Genomic DNA, 24298 nt, shown 5'->3' with positions numbered 1-24298 from the left:
ACAATTAATGCAGCACTACAATCATTTAAACATCATTCAAATGTATTTTTTTCATACAAGCGGTGTAAGTACCTGAGTGTGACTTGATATTGGTATTTTGCTATACTCATACAGCAGGGCTGGAGTGTAAGAGGAAGAAGCAGTGGAGGAACCCAGTCAGTGCATGTGCTAATAAGTATGATGAGGGGAACAAAGCAGAGTGGCAAGCTTGAAAGAGAACTTTGTCATTGTACTGCTTCTGCATTTTGGTCTAGCCCAGTGATCGCCAACCAGAGGTCCGCGGACTCAGACCTGTGATAGGAGAGTGGGCGGGTTCTGGCATCATGACATCACACTTTGAGTGACACCACGGCTCCCTGTTCATGCGCGTAGATTTTGTGGAGTCCGTAGATTTAGTGGTCCATGAGGTCCAAAAGGTTGGCCACCACTGGTCTAGCCTCGGACAGAGACGGGTTCAGGACAGTTTGGGCTCAGGGAAAGTGTGTTGAATGATGCAGGCTGCCAAACTAAGGACCTCTTGTGTTAGAAAAGTAGTACTGCAGAGGAGATCGTTTTGCAAGCATTTGATCTATCTTTATTGCAAATCATTACTGTTTGATCATTAGATTTCATTTGGCATGGGGTTGCTAACCCCCAAAAGATTGAGATCAGTAGTTATGAGACAGTGCAACCCATTAAAATTTGTGGAAGAGTAGAAAGAACCATGGTGCTCCATGGAGGATTCCCAAAATACCATACACTACATATAAAGGTCTATAATGAGATGGAAACTATTAGAATTACATTCAGGTAATGATATTGCTACTGTTACAGAGCAAATGAACCTTTATTTATAGGACTACAGAGATTTAACTTTGCGCTTTTGCCTTTTTCTCTTAAATTCATCTTGGGAAATAATAAATACACTGTACCATCATATATTCGGCATGATATCTGCAGTGTGTTCATCTAAACCACTTCTGTCTCTGACTGTTTGTCTCACAAGATTTTATATGAGATTTGCTATTATAATAGAGATTCGCTCATTGTTCCCTATGCTGGAGAGGACACTGTACTTGAGGACCTGCAGTGCAAGGATCTCCTGCTGGGAATTCTTCATTACTCACCGACCATCAGAAAGACAGCTGAAATAAGAGGAAGTAAAACCCCAGCTGTACTGACATGGTCACCTCTACACAAGGACACAGACATGGTAATTCTGTAATCGAGAGAAGATCAATGCAGGGAAGTCTGCAGGGCAATAACAATGATTATTCCCTAGCTGTCAGCTTTCCCTTTTTAAAACAGCTTCCTGTCTTTTTTTTTTTTTTTTTTTTTTTTTTTTTTTTTTTTTTTTTTAACTCATGGCTGTACAGTAGTAATAAAAATAATACAATATACAAATGACTAAAATACTAGTGACCTCAACTTTGTTTTTTCCGATTCAGTGACCTGTTGACAGATTTTCTGATTAATTATTATGGCAGCACAGACAATAAATATGTCAAAAGTCAGAGAGCATTTAACTATCAGCTTATCAGATCTCAACTGGATTGTAGATAAAGTTTTTTTTATGAACATGATCTTGGGTTGACTAGTATCATTGGTGTTTTATGCTTCAGGCCATTTGCTATACATGAGTCCTTTGTAATACATTTAAAATTATATTTATAGGAATTTTATTTAGAGGAATTAGTCCAGCCTCACAATATAGCCATAAATACAAATGCTTTTGCAGAAAAATACTACTTTGCACTGGTTGCAAGCTACACAGCTCACTCATTTCCAGATGGATTGTACTACCCTTCAGAAATGTCTTGGGATGTTGAATGGATTTCATCAGGGTTATGTCAGTTCTCCTTACTTTTACAGGAAACAATTTTTCATAAAGTTATGCAACCCCTGACTTCCTCTGGCCAAGTTTTTTTTTATCTAGATATTCAGAACCCTTCAGAAGGAAATAAGAATATTGTCATCATAAGTAAAGCAACATAAAGTTGGAAGTTTTATTTTGTTTTTTGTTTTTTTTTACAGTGTGTTGCATAGGATTAGGCCACCTATAAATTTATAAATTTGGGTATATTTACTCTTGCACATTTGATGCCTTTCGTGGTGGTTCAGCAAAGTAAATAAAGAATAATATTAGACATACTAACTTAACTGGGTGGCAAAACTGATATAAACTGATGGAACAACATCCCAAATACCTCATCCTAGTTTCTGAAAACATCTGGGGGCAGGATTGTTTCCTCCTTTCTCTATAATGATTTAAATAGTTATCAAATAGCAAGACCATCACGATGGATGAAGTTTTGAGTCTTTTGCTTTCGACCTTTTTCTAGTGTGTTTACTTATATTATCCTATAATCTACATCTATTGTGAAACAGCCCCTTTTTTTTTCTTCTTTAATTGCTTTTGTAATTTTATGTCACAAAATAGTATGAGATGTATTCTGTAAAAGTTATCTGTCCGATGAAGCGGTAACCACTGCAAAAACCATTACAAAGCTACTTACCTTTTTGTACACTAACCATATCTGCCTGGATTAAAATTTGTTTCCAACATAATTTAAAAATCTCTAATCCTAGTGTTTCTTGATCTTTTTAACAAGGAGGAAACCTTGAAATCGCTTTTAGATCTATAGGGAACCCCTCCTATAATTACTATATGCACTGTTTACAGGATATTAATGTGGTGGGATGAATGGCTCTTACCTTGCTGGCTAGTGGAAAAAATGTCACCCTTAAAGATAGCACAACCCCGACCCACTCTCCCATCACGGGCTCAGATCTGCGATGGGTGAGTGGGCAGGGTTAGGGCATGATGACATTTCTACAGGGGAAGTTCCCCTGCACGGTCAAGAGCCGGTAATTTTAGTGGTCCGCGGGACCAAAAAGCTTGGCAACCACTGATTAAAAACCTACCTGTACAACCTCTGGAGGAACCCTTTTTGAAAAATGCTGGTCTAAACTGTTAACAATTTGACTTTGAGATCACCTATGAATCTCTGTTTCTTGATAACACAGTTGGTTTAATGCTAACTCTAAAAAAATCTTGCCCAAAAAAAAAACTATTTTAGGTCCTAAGAGCCTTGTGTGGGATAAAACCCTCCATTCCTAGTTCCTCATCTTACTTGGTAGACCTCTAGTATCCATTTATAATTACTAAATACAAATATTTTGTGATATAAAGGATTACAAATAGGTCACGTAATGGTTTGTGTATAGATTTTCGGCTAGCAGGCTGTACACATTAGCCACTGCTGTGACTCACATATGTGAAGTACAAGGGAGCTATGTATAGCCTGTGTACATGGTGCAAGCATCGGCTGTATTATAAGTTACCAGGCAACAGTGTCACAAAGATGAACAAATTACATGTTTAAAGAAGAGAAGAAATACGTATTTCCATGTGCAGAAAGTAAAACATGTGACCTCAGTACTGTTATATGTCTAATAAGTATTTAAGATGTGCATTTTCGTTAAAGGGCAATTGTCAAACAGATTTTTCATTGAAAGTGAAGTGTGATAAGTTGCCCATTACTTACCTGTATTAGCTGGGATATACCTCTTATAGAATTTTTGGCTGGTCAATAAACTTTTCAAATTTGTGGGGAAAAAGTCTAATATTGGGTCTGATTTATTAAAGCTCTCCAAGGCTGGAGAATACACAATTTCATCAGAGAAGCTGGGTGATCTAGCAAACCTGGAATGGATCTGGTCCTGAATTTAAAACCAACAAATAGCTAATGGCTTTTAGGAAATCCATTTCAGGTTTGCTGGATCACCCAGCTTCACTGATAAGCGTGACCTTTCTGCACCTTTTGAATATGGTGAAACCCTTAAAAATAACGTAAAGGAACCCTTTCTAATAATTACTTTAGCCACAGCTTGCAGTACATTAGTATCGTGGTCAGTAGGAAGAATGACTCTTACATTGCTGGCCAGTAGAGAGAATATCACACTACACATACAGATCGCCAAAAAGATAATAGGTGTCCCTTAAAGCAGAACTAAACTAAAAACAAAAACTACACTTACCTTTAATCCTGCAAATCCCTCTTTGGCACTGGTCCTTCTTGTGATCGGGTCCCGGGAGTCTCTTCGTCCCGGCGCAGAGGAAGCATCAGGCGCCGCCATCTTCAGTCCTCTCATTTGGTCTCCTTGCTAAGTCACTCGGTCTAGCGCTGTGCAGGTGCGAGATGGGGTGACGTAGCCGATGTGAAGGGGAGAAAAAGAGAACCGATCTCACTGCGCATGCGCAAGATCGCCATCTTTCCCCTTGGTGGAAAAAATGCAGCCAGAGCCTCCTGGAATGCGTTACATGCTCTGCGCTCCCATTAATAAAAAATGGGTGTTGCATTTAAAAAAAAAAACTAAACATTTTTACTGTATTTAGAAGGGTTTTCTACCCTTCTATGTAAAATAAAAATGTTAAGTTTAAGTTTTGCTCAAGGAACCCCTGACAACTTCTGGAGGAACCCTAGCTGGGAAACACTGATGTTGACTTTTTACCACATTTGTGTCTTGGCACTTTCTTTTTGTCTTGCATTTGATTCAATCCCCTGACAGTTCTATCTTTTATTTGTACCAATTTACTGTATATCTTATATCTCGCCCTGTTTCTGAATGTCATTGTGACACAACATGGCAGCAGCTGTACCAGTCTTGTTTCAAATATAGTTTTCACAATCCAGATTAGAAAGTTAGGCCCTTGAGTATCTATGGAAACATCATTATTTGTTCTGTGCATCAGTTTTTCCAAACCAAAAGTAGTGTTGCAGGTCAGCACAGTGGCTCAGTGGTTAGCACTCTGGCCTTTGCAGCGCTAGATCCCAGGTTCGAATGTCGGCCAGGACACTATTTGCATGGAGTTTGCAAGTTCTCCCAGTGTCTGTGTGAGTTTCCTCCCACATTCCAAAAACATGCAGTTAGGTTAATTCGCTACCCCCCCAAAGTTGACCTTAGACTGTATTAGACATATGACTGAGATAAGGACATTAGATCGTGAGCCACTCATTAGATAAGGAGCCCTGTCCTTATCTGTCCCTAGAGGGACAACTAGTGACTATGGACTTTGTACAGCGTTGTGTAATATGATGGCGCTATATAAATACTGTGTAATAATAATAATATTAGCATTTCCTTATGGTTCCATTAAGCACAATAAAACATTACTAGAGAATATTCTGGTGATTTTCCTTATGTTTCTGGTATTTTGGTCCATACCATCTGGACTGATCTGCACGTATCTGACGTTATGAGGTTAACTGGATTTTCTCTGACAGCGAAGTTAACAATGTAGTATTGGCAATGTTAACTTCAATACTGAGGCATGCACCCGCTTTAACCTCCCTAGCGGTAACCCCGAGAGTGACTCAGGGTAGAAAAACGTTGCTACAAGTGGTAACCCCGACTCACTCTCGGGGTTTAAACAACTAGGGAAGGTTAGTAAATAGAGCGCTTACCTGATCCGCCGGGGTCCTGCGCTGTCCAGTGCCGCGATCTCTGTCTTCTTTCTTCTTCCTGCTTCTGCATCCGATGAGTCATCGTGGGAGTTCCTGGTGACGTTGGTGCGTGTGTACGCCCCGGCTGGGCGGGGCAGGAAATTCAAAATCCATTTGTATTGCATTCAATACAAAATAACTGTATTGAATGAAATACATTGGATTTTTATGTGTAAAAGCAGTACATTGTTTTCAAGAACATTTATTTTACAGTATGTATAATACTATGAGTATAATATGTATTTTTTTTAACTAATTTTTTTTTTAAATATATAGATTTTTTAATTTATTCAATTTGTTTTTAAATGATTTTGTGTTTCAAACTTTATTATACTCATACTATTTATATTATCCTGTAAAATAAATTTTCATGAAAAACAATGTACCGCTTTTAGACATATAAAACCGGAAAGAAATGAACCGCTAGGGAGGTTAAGAAGGCAAAATTATAAACACTTATTTCTAATGTTTCTTTTTACAGAAATCATTTAAAAGTGAATCTGTAATACATTGTGGCTTCTATATTTATAAATATATATATATTGAAAAATATAAGTCAACCATGCGCCAGTAACTGTAGTCCACTTATCCTCTGTATTTGTGTCATGTCACTAAATCCTGTCCATGCTTTCCTTCTAGATATGAGTCTCCTCAAGTAGCATTACATTGTGGGATAATGCTTCGAGAATGTGTCCGTCATGAGCCGCTTGCCAAAATTGTCCTTTACTCTGAGCAGTTTGAGGACTTCTTTAAATATGTGGAAATGTCAACATTCGACATAGCTTCCGATGCCTTTGCTACATTTAAGGTAAATTATTTAAAGCTCCGTTCTATGTTTATGTAGTTTAAAATAGAACTCCTGGCAAGTTTATTTTTCTTCAATCTGTGTCATCACAAGGGAAGATTTCCCAAGACATACTCTGACAGACAACCAGGAGAAGGCGGATTATTAACACAATGGTGTGCTTCCCACAGATATAGCCTACAAGTTGTATGGGATAAACACATCTTATCTCAATATAAATATGTAATACATGGCATCTAAATATGTAATACATGACACATTTTATGTTCTCATAAAAAGTTTGAAAAATGCACACTCTGTATGTTGTGGTCAGCAGCGCCATGACTTTTACTTGATGGATGTAGTCTATGGTGGACAGATGTCTAATACTCATGTGACATGGAAGACCTAGCTGATGCAGATTTTTACCCTGGCATATTTTAAGTCTTAAAACCCTCAAAGCTTAGACATCTTAGGGTCCTTGTACAAGTATTTTGCTTTGACTCCCTTCACAGTTGGTTTATGTATACACAAAACCTTTTGCCATGGGTCCAACTTACCAGAAACTAACTCATTGCAAATAATTCATGTTTTCTGCCACATTGCATTTCACTACCCAATTTACCCACATTGTCAACACCATTGCCACATTTCTGACATTTTATCAGACTCAGTGAGGTCGATCTCATGTGCTATTCAATGCATTGGCCCTCTACAGTTGATTGGAAATAGAAGTAGGTTTCTGTTGTTACCTAACAACTTTACCCATATGTGGTTCCCAATTTTAGCATTTTAATGGACCTCTGCTATCTTTTGCACAACTCACACTCCCTAAGAACAAAAATTCGGTAATTTCAGTGCTGAAAACTTGGCACTTCATGCTTTTCAACGTGTGGCCTACTGAATGCATGTCACTGGTATCTGTCCTTCAATTTACATGCTCTGTTTGTCAGACTAAATAAGGAAAATACACGTTTCTCTTTACTATGATAAAAAATATTTTATGTATTGATACAATAAAACCACGAAAGCCAGGAAATGGGGTTGGAATTGTTTATATCTACAAGTCTGATAGCTGCCATTGATCTGTGCTTATTGCACATTTTTATTCTTACCTTAACCAAGTCATTTAACCAGAATTTTTCTTCATGTTGCACAACAGACTTTTATAAATGATAATAAAATGTGCATTCTGTTATAAGAGTACTGTTATAAGAGTGTGTGGCCTGTTTGCAAGAACAAGCAGGTAAGCTCCGTTCGTATCTTGGAGGCGTCCATATGTCGGATGTCCTTATATCGGGGGCTACCTGTTTTTGTCAGGGGAAAGAAAGCTGTATTAGTAATGGGGGAGATGCAAGCATCCAGCACCCACCCCCCCCCTAAACCTGCTGGAGTCTGAAGATTCTAGTTCTGGTAAAGACCAGTGGGGTCAGTGAAAGCAGTTATAGATAGTATTTTTCAAAGCTGCATTTAAAATGTATCCAAAAAAACAACTGTATAATTTGCAGCTTACGAGTCTTTTATGTAAGGTAAAAATTCAGCATTTTTTTTTTTTTTGGGGCATCCCGGGCATGTGCAGAAGGAGCCCTTTTCCACAAAGAATAAAATTTGCAGATCTCACACATGCGCAATGAGATCGGCAATTTTTTTTTTTCATTCTACGTCACCCGATCTCACGCCTTGGTTGGGTGACGTAGGATGAAGAACCGTGGAGACAAGAGGAAGATGGCAGCCCCCGGAATGCCGGCTCTGGGACGGATGCCGAGACAACTCGGCGCCCGATGCCGGACACCCCCAGAGTAGTTGGACTGCCTTGCGGGATTGAAGGTAAGTGTGTTTTTGAGTTTTGAGTAAAGTTCCTCTTTAAATATGTTAATGCATGATTTTGTGGGTTTTTTTACGCAATTTTCTCTTTTATTTTCATATGGTAACCCTGGAAATAACACAATTTCTGTCTCTGGGGTTATGCTAACTGCTACACTGTATCTATAGAGGCAACAAACGTTGCAGCCAAGTTGGACTTTAGGCATGCCTATAATTAATCATTTTAAGTACAGGGAGCAGGGAGGTAGTATTATGCAAATTTAAAGATGCATTTGGTTTATGTTCAAGTCAGCCCAAAAAGTGATAAGGCCACACAATTCTTGGCAAAATCAACAAGTATTTTCAAAAACCGCCTGGGTTAGTTCATTGGTTATTAAGTAATCTTTTGAGTGCCATGTCAATGTCTTTTTAAACCTTGCAAAATGACCAAGTCTATTCTAGGCAAGTGTACTTCTACTTTATACCATTCATATATACACTGGTCCATAGTTCATTACAAATGGTTTTGTTCAAAATATATTTGTCTGAATGATGAAAAGGGGTAAAAGTATTGTTTGACCTGGAAACAGCAAAGATTTTCATTGTGTACCATTATGTAATGTTCATGTTTTGTGTGTCTTTTATTTTTTCAGGATTTGCTTACAAGACACAAGTTGATGGTATCTGAATTTCTAGACCAGAATTATGATAGAGTAAGTGACAATATCCTAACACTTTTAATACGTTGTTGCAGTGATATGCCTGATCCCACCTATAGCTTTTCCTGCTCTAAACTTTTGTCCTCAGCATGACATAATGACGCTGATCTATTTGATAGAAAATGTTTTGAATCCTGGACCATTTCCATTTCAGGTTTGCTGGATCACCCAGCTTCACTAATGAATGTGTATCCTCTCCAGCCTTTGGGAGGTTTAATAATCAGGCCCAGTGGAGGAGATTATTACCAACACAACATTTTTTACAATGTCCTCTCATGAACTGCATGTGAAATGTGGTCTTGCTACAATATATTATTTAATCAGCATCTTGTTTTAAATTACCATTGTGCTCTTTAGTTCTTCTGCAAAATAAATCTGCATGTGAAGTAAAATTAAACTTAAAAATAGAAAGATACAAGCATGCCAAGTCTTTATTATTAGAAGAAGCACATTATGTTTCTTCTGCAGTAACACTAACTTGAACCTGCCTGTTCACAACCTCCCGAGGAATGTATATTGAGCTGCACATGGTCAGTGGATTTTCTTGGAATACCTATTGGTGTTGGAATGATTGAACTCTCCTTTATGCATACACTGGAGATGCATCATTCTGGCTTTGCCAATGAAGATGTCTGGAGATCCTGAACCCGGAAAAAAGTTTGAAAATGTCTGTGCCACCAGCTAATCATTCTTGTTGCTGGGCCATCTGTTAAGTTATACATTCTGAGAATCTGGCTTTGTACTACTAAGCAAGTCAAAACTAATGGTGTTTGTACCTGTTACAAATCAGAACCTCTTTCTTTTTACTTGTGGTAATCGGAACTACAATCTTTTTACTCTTGATAACAAGTGTACATTGTATGTGGGTCCAATTTTTGAAGGGGAGAAGGTGGAAAAAGTTATCATTTACTGGTTATGAAGTATATATTTCAACTGGAAGGCATGCAAAACCAGATCACCCTGCGTGTTGGAAACATTTACAAACTTTTACAAATATTCAGATATGCCATTTTGTTTCCTGTCCTGTTTTGCATGTTTCATTTAAAACAGAAAGACAAAGTAACCTTTTAAGAAATCCCGGGTTTATTCAAAGCAAAACTGGCTGCCATTAATGATTGTACAAATAGCTGAGTCAGGAGGCATTTAGCCAAGTTATTCTGCCTGCTCAGACATTGCATGGAAAAGCATGCTTTATTAGGTTGTTATACTTGCACTTCATAAAAAGAGAGAATTGAGGATTTCAATTCAATTATTGCCACATATTGTTTTCATCTCACTAGGGGACAATTCTCAGGAGGTTGTAACTTTTTAAATATATGGGAACATATGTTGCTTTTTACAGGTCACAGGCATGTGCCTCCTATCAAATGTTATGTGATAATATTACATTTACCAATCTTCTAATCTTCTTACTGCAGAAGGGCAACTCTGTTCTTTTATAATTTTCTTTAGATGCATAAATAGATCATTTTAATGGAAATGTTTTTTTTTTTTTTTTTTTTAAGTGTGTTAAAGTGTGACAAAAAGTCCAGGCATGAAAAATATTGTCCTAATACATATGCCATGTGTATCCCCATGTATTTCAGACAAAGCTGTGCAGTATTTCAGCCTAGTCTTTTATCTGGGGCAAGGTGACTAGTCTTGTATCCACCTCCTGTGTTTGGGCGGCATGCCATAGGTGGATCTGCTAGTTACCACTATGGCTATGTGCACAATACAGATGATGGATGATACTATTATTTTGCTACATGTTTACAATCTGGGCTTTATTATACATTATATTATATACATGATATATTATAATTACCTATTGGCTTTTTACCCCAACTGATAGTGTGATGCTGGGTTTTCATCTTTTACCATATACTGGTAAATTGGTGTTTCATTTTTATTTTAACTAGCTGTTCATATATAGGAACATGAAAAAAATACTATTATTGGCACACTGTTTTTTATTTTATGGTGATATAAATAATGCAAGCATGCTTGTAAGTTTTATTTACTGTTTGACAAGAATGAGAAACAATTAAATCCTGGTCGTTACTGGAGGATTCAATCTGCCATATGACATGAATACAGGCATCATTTGTATACTTGGAAGCACATACTTAGAAAATTAAAACAGTGGGTATATATATATATATATATATATATATATAATTTTCCATGAATTATATCTACTTTGAGCAGTGAAGTGATTTAGAGTAATTAAAACTATTTTTTGTAGAAGTGCTACATAATTATTTCTAATTATCTTGCATTTAGAAATATTGTTCTTTTAATAATGTTTTGCTGGTTGAGATCAGACTGCAGTCATCTGATAAAGAAAAATAGCAGCAATGGACCTACAGAAACAAGAAGTGGTAGGGGCTAGGCGATTTTTCATCAGCCACTTCTGTAAACCTATTTAAAAATAAAAGATCCTACTGTAAGATAATTTCCCACTTTGCTACTCCATATAGAAGTGTGTTACTGTAAAACTTTACCCTGATCACTGTGCAAGCAGTTACAAATACAATGTTAGGGACTCGTGGCACAGTTCCCAAATGTACCAAGTGTGCACATTGTCTCTCCTGGCTGGAGTGCACCCTGGGCACAAAACAGGACAGTTTTACACTGCAGGTCTAAAAGAGCCGTGTTGCACATTTGTTTGTAACCCTGTACATGGTTGACTTAATGAATTCACTCCGCCTTTCATTATCTGGTCTGAAGGCTGAGGATAGGATTTTTTTAAGGTACCCTTCAAGTGGGTAAGCACCATTACCAATAATATTGGGAGGGAAACATTTTTAACAAATTACATTGAATAAGCTCATAATTACACATAATAAGATAGAACACTCAAGATAGAAGGCTCAACAGGTATTGATAGAATAAGGTTTTTTATAATTTTAGAGAGTTATCATGGGAATAAATGTGCCCTTTGGGAGATTTTTCTCTATTCCTGTTCTGGTAATAGCTGGATGGATTTACCCTCGTTCAGTCCCGGAGACATCTGTGATCAGGAAAAGTAAAGAAAGAAGTTCACCCTAACGGCAGTACAAACCTGAAAATGCTTCTATCCCCTCAATATTAACAATGATGCCTTTTTTTAAGTTATATTTTAAGTTGTCAGTATAGTTTTTCTATGAACAGGAATGCAGTAAATTATTTAGTTCCATGTGATGACCAATGGTAGACCAGTAATCACATGGTGATGTTTTTTCTGCACCGGTGTCATTCAGCAATTTGAATAAAGCTATTGAATGAATAGAGAGAGGCTCAGCCTTATCTCTAAATATAGCCGGGCACATATATATAGAACATGTGTACTGTGGGACAGAGAATTTCATACAGAAATGTTTTTGTGGCAACTTATTTCTTGGTTAGTGCTGGGCTATGATTATAGTACTAGCTATTAATATAGGCCGGTTGAGGCAAAATTATTTTAAAGCACACTGGGAAACTGCAGAAATCACTTATTCTTTTTTCCCATTTCCTAGCAATCCACAGGGAATAAAGTAGTTCTGACTCTTTTGATTTAAACCCTCCATTCTTTTCAGAAATTAGCCTATGAGCTGTATAAAAACTGCTGGCAATGAACTTGAAGGTGCTGATTTGGTCTGAGTCTTTAAAGAAATAGAGGCTAGACTTGCAACATAGTGAATGTTGGTGAATAAAGCGACGCTGTATTTATTTTGAGTATGCAGCAGGGACATTCATCAATTAGTAATTTGTGACTTTCATATCAGTTCCTCTGACACCAATTATCTTTTTGTCTGTCTGTAAGGGTGATGAAATGGCCAGCAATGTAAGAGACCTTCTTCTTACCGACCACCACACTAATGTACTATGAGCTATGGATATTATTAAAACAGGGGTACCCCAACCCCCCCTTTTTTCAAGGGCTTCCCTATGTTAAAAAGGTTGAGAAAGGCTAATTTAGAGGATAGGTGCCCAACATCTCTCATGCTGAAGCCATAAGTATCATTGATAGGGACCTAATCCTGAACTATCGTTTTGGGACCCTTACCAGTCTCATAATCTGTGTGATAATCACAGAGCAGGATTTTTAAAAATTATTTTATCTTTTAAAGAACATTTTACTATGTTTTAGGCTGTGTACACAGGTTCAGTAATTGTCATTAAAAAGGATTTTTCACAATCCTTACCAATGACAAGACTGAACTAAACAAGCTCCTGTTCATACATCGCCATTCTGCTCTATGGAGAGGGGAGAAAGAAGGAGTGGCACCCCGCTGTACTCTCTTTCCTTCACTTCTATTACGATTGTTTGTGGATCCACCAGGACGGATCCATGAATGACAAATGACAAGTGCTGCACACACGGCAGATTCTCATCCAATATCAGCCCTGAGGTGATTATCTGATGAGAATCATCTGACATGTGTACGTAGTCTTAGTTTTCTGGACAAGGCATTGTTGTTTAGCTGGACCTTTGGAAAGATTCCTCTCCTTTGCGTCAGGGGAAGCTGATGTGGGAACTAGAAGTTAAAGTCTACCTATGTTGACAGCGGACAGCATACAAGACATGCTACATGTGATGTGTTTGCTAAAATTTTTGAAAATCTGCAGATATTGAATTGGTTTTAGTGAAATGTTTCCAAATGTTTATGAATAAATGTGCTCTTTGGCTTGGAATCCCAGTCCTGTTTTATGATCCCTGAGAGATAACATATGTCACAGGTCTTGATTTTCAGTCTGTGTGCTGATATTCTACAGAATAATAACACATACATTGATCCCTTCTTTATCAAAGCCCATGTTACTAATTTATTAATCTGTTTATTTTTTCAGATATTTAATGACTATGAAAAGCTTCTACACTCTGAGAACTATGTGACAAAAAGACAGTCATTGAAGGTAACACTAAACATGCCATTGTTTCACCATGGTAAAATAGTAGTATTGCCATTACCTTGAATGTTTGCAATCTTTAGTAAATCCAGAATTATGATCTCATAATAAATAGTTCAGACTTCTATATACGTAACTTCCCTGTGCAAGTATCTGACCTCTACAGTACATGGTAGGCATATATAGACCCAGACTAGTTGTATGGAACCTCTTGCATCATTGCAGCTACCCTAAACGTGTGCATCTGCTTCTCTCTGGAAAATCAGAATAAAGCAGGACGCCACTTGTTTCCATTCAGGGAAATTCCATTTTACTCACAAAGCAAAAAAAAGAAAAGTAGACACTTGTTAAAATCTAAAAGTTGGGGTGCTGGACGTATATGGCCAATGTAAAGTTGTAAGACTGCAAATACCTGCCTGGAATTCTATTAGGTGGATGTTCATGCCTAAGTTTATGATTCCAGCATATATGGTTTACCCATCATAGTCTGCATATTATTTCCTTATTGTGCATGTAGGTGGGGTTATGGGAGGGATGTGTCCTTTGTCTACATTGGCCATTGACTAATACAGAAATGTTGTAGTTCATGTAGTACCATGACCACTTTCTAGTTTATTTCTTTTGTTACCTTGGTCAACTTTAATGCCTACTGGGCTAGCCTGTTGCTCATTACAAGAATCATTTTCCAGTGATCTGGAAACACAGGAAATCAGAAAGAAAACCCTAAAAATTGTGTACCCTGTCTGGGTGTGCAGTGTGAGAGGTGCGAACATCACAAGACTGGCTTACCAGAATTGCCAACCATTTGTTAGGTAGAATAGTTAACATGGATATTAATACATAGATAACATATGTAATAGTTCACATATGTATTTCAAATATTGATTTAGTTGTTTCCTTTAAAGGTTTCAATTGTAAATATCTCATGTGGATGTGGCAGCAATAACAATAAAATCATAAATGTGTAAATATTTTTATTTGTATTTATCTCCCCAGCTGCTGGGTGAATTGATTCTGGATCGACACAATTTCTGCATCATGACAAAGTACATCAGCAAACCAGAAAATCTGAAGCTCATGATGAACCTTCTTCGAGATAAGAGCCCAAACATTCAGTTTGAAGCTTTCCATGTCTTCAAGGTGAGTTATTAGAAGAGTTGTGTGTATTGAGGCTAGTCTGTGTTCTGTCAAAGAGCAGGAAAGACATATGGAAGATATCTTCGTGAAGAGCCAGACAACGTGCTTGAGGCCTGTGGCCAGAATCCCTTGTACGTCATGGATAATGGAGCACATAACTTGGATCTATTTTTATATGCTGCATAGAACATGATAAATAGAAGATGGTTCAGTGTGCTTTCACCCTGTTTTGATGCAACAAGAAATGCAACTTCTTTGGTGTGTTATTTGGTGGTGGTATTTAATGTTAGCCTATTTTGTGCATTGCAGTGGACTTTACCGACTGAAAAGATTACCAAAACTTTTATTTTTAAAACTGTGAACTTGCTAACTGCTTTAAAATTTATGTTTCACTAATCTCAACAATGCAGCAATTTTTTTTTTTAATCACATTAAACAGCTGATCTAGAAATAAGGGGCACTTGAATTTGTATGCAAATTTGGACTTATCTTGCTTCTCCCAAGCTGTACTTAAATTTTTTTTTTTTTTCATCTCCTGTCAGGGGAGACAATTTAAAAGACATCTCTCAAAAGAAAAAAGGAAACCCCTTCTTAGTTGTCACGTGTTCCTTGGGATTTTTTTTCCCCTGCATTTAGTCAATGAGAAAAAGTTAGCGGAGAGTTAAATATAAAGTTCTCAGGGAGGTTTATTTTACAAACCCTGAAGGGTCATGATGACACGGTGTCTTTCAGGATTCAACTGTATGTTTTCTGTGTTTGTTTTACAAAATATGGTCTCTTCTGCCTAAAACATTTTTTTTTTTGCTTCCACCATAGGTATTTGTAGCAAATCCAAACAAAACACAGCCAATTGTGGATATCCTGCTGAAAAACCAGACAAAGCTAATTGAGTTCCTGAGCAGCTTCCAGAAGGAGAGGACAGATGACGAACAGTTCTCTGATGAAAAAAGCTACTTGATCAAACAGATACGAGACTTGAAAAAGCCCAACCCGTGAACATGTCTCCAGCTTCTCCAGCCATCATCAGAATAAGTGTTTTAAGAAGTTGTCATGGCATCGTCAGTGCCTATGTTTTTGTTTCAATTTAGTTTATTAGCTGCCAAGAGTATACAGTTTTATATTAAAACTCAAAAAAAAATATCTTCTTCTTAATCAGGTCTGTGAGGAGATAGAATTTGCAGTTGAGTGTCCATGTTGACCTCACAAACATGGAAAGCCGCCGCTGCTGCCGATGACATGGAGTCAATATCTTGTCAATATGTCTGTAGTTTTTGCTTTAGCCTTTTGAATGTACAGTTCTAAAAAAAATTGAGGGAGATGTCGGTTAATATCCCATGGTCAACTCTCAGCCCTTCATACTGATTCGGAGAAATGGATTATCCTACAGCAACCAATCTCTTACTAAAAAAAAGATGTATAGCACTCACCTAATCCCCAATAAAGCCTTTACTGGAAGGAATACTGTGTAATGAAGTGTGGCATATGGGCCTCCTGTTAAGATCTATTTGTACTCTGAACTATAAATCTAAGATCAGTAAGCATTTTGTAACAAAAGAAGACAACGCACATTTATTTATTGATCTTTCATATGTTCCTCTTCAGTGCTTAAATCTGAATTCATACCGCAAACATTGTGTTTAACCTAACACACCCAATGTACTTGATTTGAAGTGCTTTGTGTATTGTGTTGATGTGCGTTTTTGTTTGGTGCACAGCTAGAGCCAAAATTCTTTTATGCTTCTCAAGATGTATTGTAGCGTCTATTCATCTTGTTGAGCAAAGGAGTCCAATGCGTGTGGTGTGTGAATGGGTCCTTTGGGAGCAGGTTAAAGTACATGAATATGTAGAGATAATAGATCATTATGAAATATATCACTGCAGTGTGATGAATAATAGAATGAAAATGATGAAGTTACCATGTATATACAACCCCTCATATCAACATGAGAGTAATTGGTGATTTATATGGTTCTTGGGTATAATGAGAAAGGGAATATATTATGCTTCAACATGAAAGTTCCCATTATAACTAGTATAACTAAAATGTATAAAATCTGAATTAGAACATTTTACCATAAAATCAATGTCTGTAAAATTGTTTATAAAATATCTTGTTTAGAGCTTTTGTCTGTTCAGAACTTGTTAGGAATCTCTGCTCCATGATGAAAATGCTTCCTCTTACAGTGCAGGATAAATGGCTTCTATGCAGCATGGTTGGTACACTTGGTACTTGGACCTTGGTTTAGTACACTTTTGTCTATATTGTGTACTTCAGACAACCTTTTGGAGTGGGTTCAGACCAGATTTGGGATTGAGTGATCCTGTGCCGCACCTTACCACCTGCTCAGTCTGTCGCACTGCAGTGTTGGTCCTTAAAGAACCATGGTCTGCACAATATATAGCAGTAGCAGTTAACAGTATTAGAACCATTCTCTGACGCCCCTATTCATTCCCTATGTGGCTGTTGCCAGGAAAGGTAGCCGTTCCCCGGCACAAGGAAACGGTAAACGCTTTGCAACCTCATGGCCAGCGTGAACATAGCTTTTATGAAGTACAGCCAGTGTCCTGTGCACCCCCACATGTACAGCTGTCTCTTATGGATAGCTAATACCAGTAATATGCATAAAGCTAGAGGAAAATTAGAGAGAATGCCTCTGTAACATGCAAAGGTAATACATATTAGATTACCTCAAAACCTTATAAGGTGTACAATATCTTTTACATATTGTACTTTTACTGATTTAATAATCCAACCACCAATTTTCTTCTTTCTTTCACTTGAGGTTTTTATCACATAGATGTGCAATGGTAACATTCTAAATGTTTGCAGCATTCAGTATAAATGGAATCAATTCATATTACATTATTGGACAGGATTTTTCTCTACAGATGTGTCCAGCTTCCAGTAAGTTTATTACCACTCATGTGTCTATAGTAAAAAAACAGCCTTTTATAACTGAGATAACATCAGGGATTAAAAAATAAAATAAGGATTCCAAAGGAATACTGGATTTCAAGTTACATTTTCACGTGGAAAAATACCACACCGATACAATATTCAATTTATATTAATTTGTCTAAATAAGAACTGCCTGTATTATAACTACCATGACTGCCTTTTTGCTTCATACTCAAACTTTTTATACCTGACTAGTGATTTGTAGTGTACAGGTTCCGAGTATTCTTTAGGCAGACCCTACCATCTGACATTTACTGAAACATTCCCTGGTGGAGAATTAATCACTGCCATTAAAACACATGGACCTGGAAGATTCTTCACCAGGTAATGTTTCAGTCAATATCAGATTCACTGCTTTATAAATAGGCCCCAAAATATTATATTACCTTCTTGACTCTGAGGCTGGTGAGAAGTTTAAGACTAATGGGAGTGAATAAAGCTGAATGTGGGACATTTTGTGCCCTGCGTTTTGATGATGTTACTAATTAATTAATAAATAAATATTAAGCTTCTCTGTATAGACGTATAAAATATGTACAAAGTATGAAGATGTCGGTGTCTACCCAATGCACCACTGTGTTACTCTTATGTTGATATTTGGTGCAAGCCATACATTTGTATGCTGTATTTTTAGAATGGTCGTACTTACATAACACATATAAATATCTTTGGTTATACATGTGGCAATTTTCAGTCAATTTCAAGCCACCAGGACTGCAAGTAATCGGCAGACGCAAACTAATCTCCTGTGATTCATCACAGGAATTTGATCATAATGGTTTATTAAAAAATTCCAGTCAAAACATGAAAAAATCAACAGCAATTTTGTCAAGAGAATGGAGTTTTTTTACAGTGTTTTGATTGGAGGAAATTGCCAAATGTATGGCCAGATTTATTAAAGAACAACCCCAGTCAGGTTTAAATTAAATAAACTCTCCTAATATCCAGCTATATACACTCACCTAGTCTTTTCCTAATAGCAAGATACAGCAATCCCTCCCCATCATCTCTTCTTGTATAAAGAGCTGTAGGTGGAGGAGCCCCTGACTTGTACGGCTAATATTGGTTATTACGGACCCACATGAGAGCAATATGTTGTTACAGACCAATTTATTCTCCCAATACAAGCTGAAATCTATAACAAACTTTACTTTCACTTCCAAACAATGTATACCAAAAGTGGAATTTTCTCTTTATCTGCTTGTATATAGAATACACATAACATTGTAAAGATAGGTCTGCATTGCCACAACATGGCTGACATTGTAGCTGTAACTGTGAGCACTGTGGTAAAGTTAGTAGGTGACTTCATTGGATTGCTGTATGAAAGGCCTTATCTTATGAGGGATGAACAACTAATATGTAATAACCGTTAACTTTGGCAGTTCAGAATGTGTTCAAACGCCACCTATTCTGCTAAATAGTACAAAAAAAGCAGACTAGTGAAGTAATCAACTTTCTAACTGGTATTCATTACTTAGCTTGCTCCTTTAAAGTAAACCTGTGGCCAAGCTATGAACATCATATTTACATATTCCTAGTGAATGAGCTTTACAGAAAGCAGTCACCCTTGTCTGTAGTCATTGTGGAACAATTAATCCTCAAATTTTACAGCAGAAGCACTGAAGTGGTTTGCAGATGAATTGCTCTTCATGGTCCACTGCTAAATAGGTCAGTGAGCTATTGTTTTAAAGCTCATTAATGGCTAGAATATATGTAAATACCTAAATGTCTATAGCCTGCCTGCAGGTTCAGGATCATAGCTTGCAAACATCCTTGAGGCTGATAGGAATAGTAAAGTCCACTGCTTTGAAGAAAGGGGAAGCACAGCTAGGGACAAAATTCCACCAAAACGGCTATCTAAAGTTTACACCCAGCAAATACATTTGAAATTTCCCGTTGGGGACATTACAGAACATGATCAATACTTGGAAAAGTTGATTATTTCACCTCAGGGCTTTGCTATATATATACACACACACACCAGAAAGGTGGCCATAAGCTTTATGGGAACGACAAAAGAGCACCTCACCGTGTAATATGAATGTAGTCAGATAACTATGTGTAGTTGTGTGCATTGTATAATGTCACTTGGCAGTCAGAAGTGTAGAAACCAGCGATGGTGACATCCCTAGTGCCTGTGTACATTGCTCAGCAATGACTGGGCATCTTGTCTGTCTTCATGTGTTGGTGTGCACAGCATTTGCCCTGGCGGTGGCTGCCTGCACAATATATTCTATAAGGTCCTCTCATTGAGCAAGTTATTATGGCGTTCAAGGCATAAGGCATAAATCAAGTTATTGTTTTTTATTTTTATATCTAAGTAGGCAATGACGCTAGCTTTGTAAAATAATTAATCTGTATTAATATAACTTTAATATATTGTTCTTTTCTGATTTTAGTTTTTAAGTTAAAATGCTTGACTATCTTTTGCCTGCAGAGGTTCTGCAGCAATAATGGATACAGGTGAGGAGGCCTGGGTTTCCCTGGTCCCTCTATGATCGTGAGTAAGTAAATAATAAGATGTGTTCACGTGTTATTCCTGGGGTATGGGCAGCACATATTAACAGACTGTGATAGCATTTTTACATAGGTACATTGATGAAGGTTATTCTCCACTGAAAAGAAATGAAGGGGTTGCCAATAGCGGCTAGATTGATGTCTGCTTTTTTCCTAAGGCTTATTTTAGGCAGGTTTTTGTGCCTATCGGCACAGTTTTATTCTGTCTGCATTTCCTTAAATACACAGCAGTGGACTCCAACTTTAAAATTAGGTTGAAAGGGGAAATATTTGCCAGTAGTCCTGGTAGGTTGCTGTAGAAAGCACCACTGATTTTGTTTTGAATGTCACTTTTTTATGAAAGTCACCTCAAATTTTGGTCTATATAAAGTGAATATATTTAATGTGCTGGTGTAAATGGTTTGTTTGAAGTTAAAGCCTCACTGCAGCTGATTTCGTTTTACTTTTTTTTTTTTTTTAAGCAGAGTCAGTGTGCTCTTTCTCAATCGACTGCACCAAAATTTTGTGAGGTGTGGATTCTTCTGCCCATTGTGATTGGACTGGTCAGAATAATGTAATGTGTAGGGCCTTTTTTTTTTATATATTTGTCCTGACACCATGGCCTGTCATGCCAAATATGTACTACACATTGTAGCTCAGTTTATATTCTAGAAAAGATTGTCAGCAGGAAGGTTTGTGTTATTGTAGAAGAAACAAGGCATTGTTCCTACAATACCACAAACCTCCTATGCAGTAAAGTGCATGCCTGCTTTTTTTTTTATTTAATTTTACTTTACTGTAATCCCCTCAGTGCAGATTTCTTTTACAGAAAAACTGTTGAGTGCAATGTTAATTTGAAACTAGGAGCTGATTAAATCATGCAATGCAGCACTTTTTATTTTACCTCTTTTCTTTGCAAGGTAGAATTTCACATGCAGTTCAGGAGCAGTTTATGCAGTATAGAGCAGTTACAGGATGGAATACATAATCTAGAAAAGAGGCAGGTAAGTCTCTATTCCAGAAAATACAGACCTTGAATTTTTAGTTTAAGTCCACATTAAGTCTCAAATGTTGTGTGTTAATCTACTGAGGAGATGTTAACATGTTAATACCTCAGAAGCCATGTTCATGAAATAGCTAATTGGCTATAGTTGAATGAAGAAAGATTAGCACGCTAATCACCAGCACTGTAAATGTTGTGTGAGTATTTACCCAAATATTGAAAAAGGCCACTCCTGAAACATTGGATTTTGAAACTAATCTTTAAGATAACTACTCAACATGCACATAGTGCTGGGCTTCCACCAAGAAGATGACCCATCACTTCTCTATTGAACCAAAAGTCACCTCAATGAAAAACTCATGGAGAGTCTAACCTTCCCCTACCCTGATAAGAAAGAAGCGTGGGGACTTTGTCCCCATTGTAATGTTTTACTATAACTCTGTCCTCTATGTAGGAAGCATGAGAAAATTGGCAACAAAAACTAAACAGTGGTTCTACACCTTCACATTCTATTTGAAGTATAAAAAGCTTTGCATAGAGCAAACATTGGGATAACCAATTAGAAAAGCAAACCTAACCTACAGCAACCAGTCAGAATGTCTATTTCTGAAATAGCTGGTACAGTTTAGTGTCTTTTGCAGATCTGCGTTGTGTGTAACCGCTAACTAACAACTGGCTGTAGTTAGTTAGCGGTTACATTAGTAAAATGTTCAATGAGCAATCTGTTAATTGGCCACTCAGCATTTGGGATACTTCTGGGCCCATGGACAGACCTGTTTGGATGGGAACAGTCAATTAGGGAGCTGTCACTATGCTTCCCATGGTGCCAGTATAAGGACTAGTATGCATGAATGTGGGCCATGCTTAGGCCTGCTCCTTGGATCCTTGTAAAGACCCATAGCACACAGGGAAGACAAGCTGACGTAAAGGAGAGATTGCATTCGCATGCAGACTGCTCTGTAATGCCGACACTTGATGCTGGCTGGACTTGCCAAAAAAGCAGCATATAGCTGTATAAGGTGTGCAATGGAGAGCCCAAATATAATGCATGTATGGTAATGAGGCAGGACTTATTTTTGTTTTACTGGAATATCCATTAGTCTTTCACTGTAGGTTTTTTGCAGTGAAAGACATTGTCCCAGATCAGACGAGCCACTATATTGTTTTATGAACAATAAAACAAGGCTGGGGTTCAGCTTTAACATTTTCCAGACATTGCTGGAAAAACAAAACAAAAAAAAAACTTGTCTATGCATTTGCCTCCAGCCAAGAAATAAAACCACATTGATCGGGGTCATGGCAGTGTTACTGCTCATCCCAGTAATTGTATTGACATATTCAGTGGCACATTCATGCCTCCTGGATCTGGTTTTCAAAAATCACCTCTTTAAAAAATATTTTAGTTTATATGGATTGTCTTGAATCCTTAATCCTCTAAACAAAAGTAGAACTGCTCCACCACGAAAATTACTATTTTTCCCAAGAATTCTAGAATACCCTCACACCTCTTCGTTTCACTTCCTGCTGGCCCAAATATTGCCATTGAATGATTTTTTATTGGGCAGATTTAGAATATCGCTGTTAAATGGAAAGGTCCTTTTTCATAATACTCAATTACAAAGCAGCTTGTGTTGTAATTTTATATACATTGTTTAGCAAATGTGGACTTTTCACTTAAAAAAAAAAGAAGGAATGATGAGTACTTAAAATGTCATGAGCAATGTTGGCATGGAAAAAGTAAGCTGTGCTGTTATGAACTAATCTTATGTTTCCATCCAATGTGTGTGTCAGTCAGTCATGAAGAAAAAAATTGTAGGGATGGGTAAGGACACATAACATGGCTAGGTATATAGATAAATATTTACCCAAGACAAGTTGTTAAATGGTGTGATTGAGATATATACACACAGAGAAAGCAGTAGATGCTCTACAGATGTAGCAGTTGTCAGCAAATATTACTTTGTAGCATAAAATATATTTTGTATGCTGCAAACTGCTTTAAATTCTCATATATATATTGTCACACATTTATAAAATCCAAAGCCAGAAATATGGATTTAGCCAGGTAAATGGTCTCGTTCATCTGCACATAGGTGACAGGTGCACTTTAAGAGCAGCCTTCTGACTGTTGGCAATTTCTACCCTCTAAGTGAATGTGAGCTGTCTGTACTGCATACAGATTTACCTTCTACGCCTTAGAAAAGGGATGAAACCTAACAATAATTATTTGCATATTTAAACTATTGTGTGTATGAAATAAATGTATATCATCTGTTTCTAATTCTTTACGTTTGTACTTATTCTATTTACAAAATATTAAAGGCACGGTTACTGATCACTTGTGTGTTGCTTCTTTTATGTATCTTTTAATTCATTCTGTAGAAATTACAACTTAATTCATTATAATTATAATTTATAGCTGTACAGGACCTCACAGAAGAATAGGAAGATTTCCCCAACTCGCATTCACCGGAACCGTGTAGATGTATTCATACATTCTGCTTCCAGGGTTGCATTGGCCCACCAGAGGGCTGGAAGAGAACCCAGGTGAGCCCCACTGATACCTCCACCTGGCCACAACTGCCACTGTGCCTGTAAAGCTATTCACGCTGCTGGGCCCCCCTCACTTTGAGAAAAAGAAAATATATCGAGCACACAAGCGAGTCACAAAAGATATTCACAGCCCATCTCCAAGACATTTTGTCTTGTTAGAACATGAAAATAATAGGATTTAAATGCCAAACTTTATTAGTTCTGGTTTTTATTTTTCATATAGTTGGTACACTTTGAAACTGATGCTCTATTTTGTTTTTTATTTTTTATTCAGTAATCAGTCAAATAGACAATACAAAAGAGTCATACAAATATATAGTGTTGAAAAATAAACATTTTTTGCACAAGCAATCAGTTTAACGACTGGTCATTGAGGGACATATCATAAATAAATACACTGCATCACAAACAAAATAAATATTGTCTGCTACTTGGTCTAATCCATGTGTCCCATACTAAATCTAGTGCGCTGAGTCTGAGTCCGATTCTGCCTAGTAC

The 24298-nt window shown here is 37.2% G+C and overlaps 1 protein-coding gene across 4 annotated transcripts in view; it reads left to right on the top strand.

Annotated features, from left to right (window-relative positions):
- CAB39L (calcium binding protein 39 like) overlaps positions 1 to 23585 on the top strand; it is a 60919-nt gene extending 37334 nt beyond the window's left edge. For all 4 annotated transcript variants that reach the window (XM_072403599.1, XM_072403608.1, XM_072403626.1 and 1 more), the window contains exons 5-9: positions 6126 to 6294; positions 8727 to 8786; positions 13590 to 13655; positions 14646 to 14789; positions 15603 to 23585. In XM_072403599.1, the coding sequence (XP_072259700.1) occupies positions 6126 to 6294; positions 8727 to 8786; positions 13590 to 13655; positions 14646 to 14789; positions 15603 to 15782 (619 nt within the window). In that variant the 3' untranslated portion in view covers positions 15783 to 23585. The remainder of the gene's footprint in view (positions 1 to 6125; positions 6295 to 8726; positions 8787 to 13589; positions 13656 to 14645; positions 14790 to 15602) is intronic.
- The last annotated feature ends 713 nt before the right edge of the window (positions 23586 to 24298 follow it).

This window comes from Pyxicephalus adspersus, chromosome 1, assembly GCF_032062135.1.
Source record: "Pyxicephalus adspersus chromosome 1, UCB_Pads_2.0, whole genome shotgun sequence".
Taxonomy (NCBI): domain Eukaryota; kingdom Metazoa; phylum Chordata; class Amphibia; order Anura; family Pyxicephalidae; genus Pyxicephalus; species Pyxicephalus adspersus.
This window is presented reverse-complemented; position numbering and strand designations above follow the sequence as displayed.